This window comes from Corythoichthys intestinalis, chromosome 20 (assembly GCF_030265065.1).
Source record: "Corythoichthys intestinalis isolate RoL2023-P3 chromosome 20, ASM3026506v1, whole genome shotgun sequence".
NCBI classification, from domain to species: domain Eukaryota; kingdom Metazoa; phylum Chordata; class Actinopteri; order Syngnathiformes; family Syngnathidae; genus Corythoichthys; species Corythoichthys intestinalis.
This window is the reverse complement of record NC_080414.1, coordinates 987,081-995,594: the sequence shown is the minus strand read 5'-3', so window position 1 is coordinate 995,594 and position 8,514 is coordinate 987,081. Positions and strand designations below refer to the sequence as shown.

Below are 8,514 nucleotides of genomic sequence, written 5' to 3'. Positions count from 1 at the left end.
AATATCGTGAATTAAACGCATTCGTTGGGTTCAGCGGTGACTATTTAGTAAAGACTACAATTCCTAGCATACTCTCTGTGAATCAGTGTGTGCCAGGTGGCTAGAGAAAAGATGACTCACTCTGCTAGTTAGGATCTTTGTTCGCACGAGCGAAAAAAGTTCCTGTGTTTTTTTTTTTTTTCATCCTGTTTCACTTCGATAAGATATGATTTAAGAGTCTAAATGCGATACGTCTCGGTTAAATGGCAGTTACTGTACTGTTCTCATTTTGGAATTCGACGATTGTTAACCGTGTTGTGACTCCTGTTTGTTCCACAGACAAGCAATAGACGATCTTCGCGCATGAGGCAATCGCCCACAAAGGGAGGCGACAGAGGGAGGGGAGGGGGGCCGCTCCCGGGTCGAGACTGAGCTGGTGGCCGCTTCACTCGAAGGGAAGTCGGAGAAGGGACAACGACGCTCGGCGGAGAGATGTAAAGATGGCAGAGCTACAAATGTTGCTCGACGAGGAGATTCCGGCCGGCAAGAGAGCGCTCGTCGAGAGTTACCAGAACCTGACCCGAGTCGCGGACTACTGCGAAAACAATTATGTGCAGGTGAGCTAATGCCAAGCTAACTCGTGCCGCCTTTTGTAGCGAAAAAAGCTCGGGATTCGAACGCTTGTTGGCACCGGAAATATGGATAAAGAAAGTGGCCGGCGGGGCCATGTTAACACACCGCTCACGGAGCGCCTTCTTTCTTTTTCAACCGCGGTGGCGACATTTGGACGTGTTTACACGTAGGGTGTGTCTACTTTTCCCTCTTTAAAAAAAGAATAATATCCCGTATCTGTTTAAAACCGGGGGCCTGTTTTACGTCCGGTCATTGAACGCGTCTCCACTCTTAATTTACGTTGATTTCACCTCAGAGAAGACCATTAATCCCAAATTGAAACGCCACGCTGGTGCAAGAAGCTTTTAAAGATGCGATAACCATTTAAAACCACAACTTTTATACCACAAAAACAGTGCTTGCTGCGGTGCAGCGTTCAGGGGCCTCATGTTAACTCCAATGTCCGACTTTGTGTTGTTGTTGGCTGCGCATCTGAGCTTTTAGTATTCTTAATTTGCTTTACCTTGTGTTGTTTTGAGCGACACCGGCGTTTGTTTTGTGACAGCTTTGTTGACTGGAGAAAATAAAAGAGGAAGGAGAGGCACCATATCAGCCTTGGAGGGTGTGTCTGTTCCAGCTGCCCGTACTCCCCCCAGCCCAGGATTCCCTGTAATTTAGCCTTCTTCTGAGGCCTCCTCGCGAAAGGACTTGGCAGGTCGGAGGCACCAACTTTTTGGCCAATTACAACCCTCGGAGAGCGGCTAAGCATGGAGCTAAAGTGTCCAGTTTGACGTCTTTGTGGGAAATGTGTCCTCAATTACTTTGGTCACGATTCAAAAATGTCCATACCGATACTCTAAAAATACGCAATACCATTTTTGATATTGGATACATTTAAAAGAAAAACTTAAAGAAGAAAAAAAAAACAATTCCGTGCCATTGATGATGATGATGGACTTCTGATCACGTGGATATTACAAACTAAATTAAAACTCTTTAGAATAGTTTTCAGATTTCCACACAAGTCGGAATTAACCCTTTAAATACCACAAAATACCTTTTAAATTATCAAGTGCCCCAAAATTAAACCGTTGCCTGCCAGACATCCAAATCATTTATACCATACAAACTAAAAATGTTTCTTTCCATTTTTTGCTTCCCTTTCTTTAAAAAACGTTTGCCTTGACATTGTTGGCAATACCCGGCCCTAACTTGTTCTGTGTTAGTCACCGGCAGTCGTTGAACATCACTGTCTTAACACTAAAACTACCAAGGGTGGATCAGTTGATAGAAATCACTTTCGTAACAAGGGAAGGGTCATCTGACACTAATCAGCATATCTTTTGTGAGCATTGAGGCCCTCATTACTCATTCCCATTCACACTCGCAAAACCACAGGGTTGAATTGCTCCAATGGGTATCTTGAGTGTTTGCAGGGCAGGGTTGCCTTGGCTTTGTTGGACAATGGACCACTCAGGCAGGCACTCGGGCGGACAACCTTTTTACATATTCCGAAAGCTGCAGTACTGCAGCTCCTTTTTATACAAGGTACAGTGTTGTTAAATTTTTCAGACGGAGAGTGATTGAGACAGTTGTTCCTTTGTGGTGTTTTCGTGTCGGACAATCCTTCTGAGGGAATCCTCAGCAAAAAAAAAAGTCTTCCTAACATTTTGTCAAATCGTACGAGTCATTCAAAATTGAAAAATGAGCAGTCACTCAAAATTATTCATTCAGGTGGATGGTTTGATGGTTTCAGAGGTCTAAAGGAATGTTTTGTCAAAGCATATGCAGCATCTCTGAGATGAGGGGGAAGGTTACAATGCCACCTCTCATCCACATACATGTAGTATTTGACTTTGCTCCCTTCACCACCTTGGTGCATATCAGCACTACAACTCACCTGTCTTTACTCAGTTTTTTGTTGTTGTTTTTTTTTTTTACACTGTTAACTTCTCTCTTCAGCTTCATGTCCAGATCATTGTTTTAGTATTTGGTAACTGCTCAGTATGGTTGTCTAATGTGATGAAATTGTGCACGATTTGACAAATTGCGAAGGACTGTCTGACATTACAGTATTGAGAAAAAACAGCTGTCTCAATCTTTCTGAATATTTAGTTGCACCATTTCTTGTATGTATGGAGCTTATATATAAGGGATGGTGTGGGGGGAAAAAAACTAACCTTTTTTTTTTTTGTTTTTTTTTAAATATATATATATATATATATATATCTATTGGTTTGTTTTTCCTTCTGCGCCTTCCTTGCGCCCACATGAGAATGAGCCAATTGCTTTGCAAGAACACAGCGACTGGCGATCTTTGTGTTTGAGAAAGCAAAGGGAGCCCTGGATTTGCAAATATTCAAGATACTAATTGCATCTTTCCAGAGTGAAACCCCCCCGAACACCTTGGCAGCAACTACACAGGAGTGTGTAGGGAGGTTGCCTGCTTAATTGCTTTAGTGGTCTATTCTTTGACAAAGTCAGTTTGGTATCGGGGTTATTTGACGCCTTTCTGGTCTTTCTTTATAGCCAAAAAAACCCCAGTAGTTCCAGTATTAAATCTTGATTGCAAACAAACAGGATAGACAGCCTTCCAGGACAAAAGATTTTGGTGCCATCTCCGTTATTAGGAAACTTCCTGAGGAAACGCAAGTCGTACGGCCAAGACTGAAATACGCTCGCTATCCGAGGTTTATTTGAGTGGCATCTGTGTGACGAGGAGGAGGAAGGTGCGGTGACAAGTCGCTTCAAGCTGAGGCCTGTTTAGTGTGTATCTGGAACAGAAAGACAGTTGGGGATTAGGAAAAGTGAGCTGTTAGTCCGACACTTCACCCATTGATCTGAGAAGCTTAACAACTTTAAAAAAAAAAAAACTAAAAAATGCCATTTCTTGAGAAATTGTGTCTGTGCGGTTCGCATTCTCATGGGTCACTGTCTGTAGGTTTATGTTTTTGTCACTTCCTATGAATTTTGTGGCATTTTTGGGTCACATTCGCTTTCAACACTCCCACTTCGGTCCAAAAACAAAAAACTGAGAGTGAATACTTTTGCCAACCATGGTTAAAAGCATGTTTTAGGTTCATTTGGAAACCTTACCCATTTCTGTTGTTGTATATCAACAGCTTATAAAGACAAATAAGACAAGAATTAAACTTTAAAAGTAGCCTAGTAAGTCAACTGGGATATGAGTGAAAGGATGGCGTTCCAGAAATGCAAGGGCTCTGCTCCAGAATGTCCAAGGAAGATTGTTTTATTGTGTTTGCGTATTGAACGAAGGGAGAAAAAGGGAGCGGGGGTCTTTTCATTAAACGTCTTCAATGGGACTTTGTTGGCATCACTGGGGCTGCGTTTTGGTTCATTCGGGCCAAGGGTGAACCGTAACAAACTTAGCATTCATCTTTTTCTTCTTCAATCGAGCCATTGATTGTTGGTGAAATCTGATAATAAATAGAGCTAGTCAATCGCGAGTCATCGTCGTTGTCAGCGGATTGTGTAAGTTGACATCCGTTCGAGCTAAACGGACCTTTTTAGGGAGACGTGTGGCAGGAGTTTGCTTAGAAGGTGCTTTTTTTTGCGCCCTCAGTCCATCGGATTTTTTTTTTAATTGGAAAAAAAAATACAGATGAGCTGTCCCGAGCCGATCGCGTAGTCTCACTCTCCATCCCTCCCTCTCCCTGCTCTTTGTTGGTCAGGCAGTGCACTGGAGTTGTTTCAAAAACTTAACAATGATTGACAGACTGTTTGATCTTGCCAGAGAAGCGAAGTTTAAAGCACCGCATGCATCAATCATCGTTTAACTTGTTAGACAGCTGCTGTGGCAACTCAGCAGTTTGATCGGATTTGAGTGGACTCACTCAATGAAGCATTTAATAAAGCCAAGCATTTTTCTGCTATATTCTTGTTTAAAAACAATTCGGTGGGACAGTAACATTTTTTAAACTTATCATAATTATTACGTTTGAAGTGCTTAAAAAACATTTTAAATTTAAAATCAAACGATTAAAATTTTTAATCGAGTTAATCACAGCTTAAAAATTAATCTAATTAATCGCAATTCAAACATCTCTAAAATAGGCCATATTTTTCTGTAAATTATTGTTGGAATGGAAAGATAAGACACAAAACGGATATATATATTCAACATACTGTACATAAGTACTGTATTTGTTTATTATAACAATAAATCAACAAGATGGCATTACCATTCTGTTAAAGCGATCCATGGATAGAAAGACTTTTAGCTCTTAAAAGATAAATGTTAGTACAAGTTATAGAAATTTTATATTAAAACCCCTCTTAATATTTTCATTTTAATAAAATTTGTAAAATTTTCAATTAAAAAATAAACTAGTAGCGCGCCATTGTAAATGTCAATAATTACCCATGGTGCTTAAGCCCATAAAATCAGTCGCACCAAAGCGCCAGCAGAGGGAGACAAAAAAAACACAAGTAACAAGTGGACATGACAGTGGGCTGTCATTTTAATCTGTTTGAGCGGGGCATGTGCGATAATTGCGTCAAATATTTTAACGTGATTAATTTAAAAAATTAATTATCGCCCGTTAACGCGATAATTTTGACAGCCCTAATTTAAAACAACAAAAAAACAACATGTCTCGTGTGTATCTCTTTCCAGTGCTAAATCTGAATAAATACAATGAATACACACCCACACACACAAAGACACTATGATTTTAATGAGATATTATCGCGTACTTACCTATTTTCGATCCAAAAACTTCGTGTAGCATGTAGGGGTGCAGGATATCCATTTTTTGATACCGATATCGATAACTTCCTGCTCCTCAAAGCCGACACCGATATTAATAACCGATAATAAGTATATCATTTTTTTAAAATGTATATTCACCTGAGTTTTTGAATACCTGGAGGTTTGAAAAAAACTAATGGTGAATTCAACATAGATTTGCCTTTGACGTAGCCAGATTTTTCAGAATGACATGAACATTATTATAATGAACAAAACAAAGACAAGAACAGGCTTGACTTCAAATAAAGTGCCAATATTTATTTTTTCAAATAAATATAAATTGAGTCAATCACAATTAGTCAGTGTAATTGAAGATGTGATTCCTGAACAATGAGCACTGAACTAAAACATAAACCTTTGTCATCAGATAAAAATCTTTGGTGCTACAGGAGAGGACACTGTTGTGGTCTTGGTCCATGAAACAACTTTCTTAACCCGGAAGACAGGTTAGCCTATCAATAACCTCTCAATAACTTACTAAATTATAACACTGTAAAATGCAAACATTATATAGTAAGGTTCACCACTCATTCCTCATTTTGACAAATATGGTAGAACAAAAGGATTAATGGCCTGCCTTTTAATAATCCATATAAATGCCAGTGAGTTTTCTTCTCTGCACAGTACGAAATCCTACCAAGACATGCTGACAGGACTAACATAACACGTCCATACTGTATGTCCGTGGTGAAACTTGCGTGCCGTGCATGGTTGCCGATCAAAGTATGGAAGCGTGTGGCAATCTCATCATACTTTGCCGGTAAACATTCCTCTGAAAAGTGGCGGCGGCTTGGAATGATGAACCAAATGACAAAGTAGCCGCCTGAAACCTATGTCTTCGACGAGGGAAAATGGTTGGTTGTCTAGCGCCATCATTTCTGTGATTATCTATGTGAAACTTTTCAAAGGCCTCGTTAAATGGAACAACCCCTGCTAATTAGTTGGCTTTGGAATTACCGTATTGGCCCGAATATAAGACGGCCCTGATTATAAGACGACCCCCTCTTTTTCAAGACTCAAGTTTGAAAAAAAGACTTTTTGAACACCAAATTAATTTTTATACAGAAAATAATTACAGTACATCTGAAACAAATGATGATAACGATATACTTGAGAGAAAAAACATGTTATTTTGCCTCATTCAAATTTTAATATCTGAACATTTAAATACGTAAACTAAAGTGCAATCACATTCGTAAATGAATGGCTTCTGGTTTTTGAAGTGTAAATAAACCAATCTATTCTGATAAAACGACAAACTTGCAATAACTGCATTAACCATCAAAGTGAAGTCTAACTGTAACTGTAGTCTTGAAACAAATCTGAATAAGGGAAAACGTTGCAATAAAATAATGCAAACTGGTTAAACTTTAAAGTAGCTGAGCTCTGTCATGACAGAACATCACTTCAATGATATCTGGCACCATCTAGCGTCGTGAATGGGGAGAGTAGCTGAGCTCTGTCATGACAGAACATCAATAATATCTGGCGCCATCTAGCGTCGTGAATGTGTATAATGTCTAGACCGCGAATATAAAACGACCCCCTCTTTTTTTTAAAAGTCTTATTTCAATGCAAAAAACACAGTCTTATAGTCGGGCCAATACGGTAGATGGGCAGCTTCATTCGCAGCTCGCGCGTCCTCGTACTCTTTTAAAACACCATCGAAGCGATTGTCATCTTTTAAGTGGCTTATTGAGATGTTTCTCGCCAGCCGTGCGGCACACTATAAGCATGACAGGGAGCACTTGATTTACAAACGCACACATCCCAATCCACCGACACCGTGCCAAAAATATTACATTTTATCGGTCCTATTAATAATGTTATTGGTTTTATTGGGATGACGTCATAATTCCTAATATCGGACCAATAATTATCGTGCACCAGTAGTAGCATGTATCACTGAGTGTCAAGACACAGCTGTGAATGACCAAAGCTGGACTTTTTGAGGATTTTATGCTCGCCGCTGGGGGCTGGCCAATCGGTGAAGAAAATCACCCCCGTTGCCATGTGTGACATAAGTCAGGGTTTGATTTTTCGTTTTCGAAAGGCGAGGAAGAGACTTGGAAGAGCCGCTTGGTTCCGGCTAGCCTAGCTCTTAGTCTCAGAGTCCCTACAGAGAAATGACAAGAGCCGGACTAACTCCGGTGGCATAAAATACCGTTTGGGAGGTTTAAGAAGTCTGCAGTTTTGACCATTATGCAGTAATTTAGCCCCGCCGTACTGAATAAATGCATTTTGAATATTTCATATTCCATTTAGCACAAGACTGTTATTTGTCATGACCATACCATTTAATTCACAATTGGGGAAAAATACTTAGATAAAAAGAATATACTGTAAAAATATTGGAGAGATTGAAATAATCATGACATTTTGGTCCTCTCTGTCCTATTTTCCTCGTTCTGAATCTTCTCCCTTAATGGGCTGAATTCTAAATCAGATTGAAATCATGACCCGACGTCATTATCCAGCTGGGAACGCTAGAGCGCTATAAAGACAGGCGAGTCTAAACGGCAAATTAAAAGACTCATTTCTCATCATCTGCGCTTTGCCAAATTGTTGTATATAGTCGAATCATCTCAAAATATGATTTTAATTCACAAAATAATGCTATTTAAGATTTTTTTATGGTGTCACATGCACTTTAAATCTTGCTTTTTCCTGTCGTTTCTTTTAAACGACAAATTGTGCTTTTCTGTTTTTTTTTTTTTTAATGCATTACTTTCAATTTGTTAAAAATGGTGCAGGGAGTTTTTTTTTTTTTAATATAACAACTAATGTTAGTTTTTCTTTGTGGGTTGTTTATTTTCTCACGGCGGTTGTCTTCGACGGCACTTAAGATGGATTCCGAGCATTCCTGACATTTCCTTGTCGACGGGCCCCTCGCGACGCTTGGGAAGACGTCAGACGTTCCGACACGTTCTTCTCGGAAGGCGGCGGACTCGGGAGGTCCGTTTCCTCTATTCGCTCGGGCGTCTAGGCGGAGGCACTCGGACGCGCTGCGCCCCTCGAGAGGAAGTCTAAACTTTGCCTCTCGAGCCTGAGATGATGGCTTGTTTCCTGTTGAAGGCTGTCATCTTGATAGAAACTGTGTTTGTTAACCACCTTTTGTGGTCGGCTTTAAATGTGCGTCGGAAGCAAAAAAA

At 40.0% G+C, this 8,514-nt stretch overlaps 1 protein-coding gene across 10 annotated transcripts in view; it reads left to right on the top strand.

The window, feature by feature from the left end:
• The first annotated feature begins 364 nt into the window (after positions 1-364).
• Positions 365-8,514, top strand: part of abi1a (abl-interactor 1a) — a 31,976-nt gene continuing 23,826 nt past the window's right edge. For 3 of the 10 annotated variants that reach the window (XM_057824734.1, XM_057824738.1, XM_057824736.1), the window contains exon 1: positions 368-596. In XM_057824734.1, coding sequence (XP_057680717.1) covers positions 480-596 — 117 coding nt within the window. In that variant the 5' untranslated portion in view covers positions 368-479. Of the gene's footprint in view, positions 597-8,514 lie in introns of all 10 variants that reach the window. The other 7 variants (XM_057824744.1, XM_057824735.1, XM_057824740.1 and 4 more) reach the window with 7 other exon arrangements.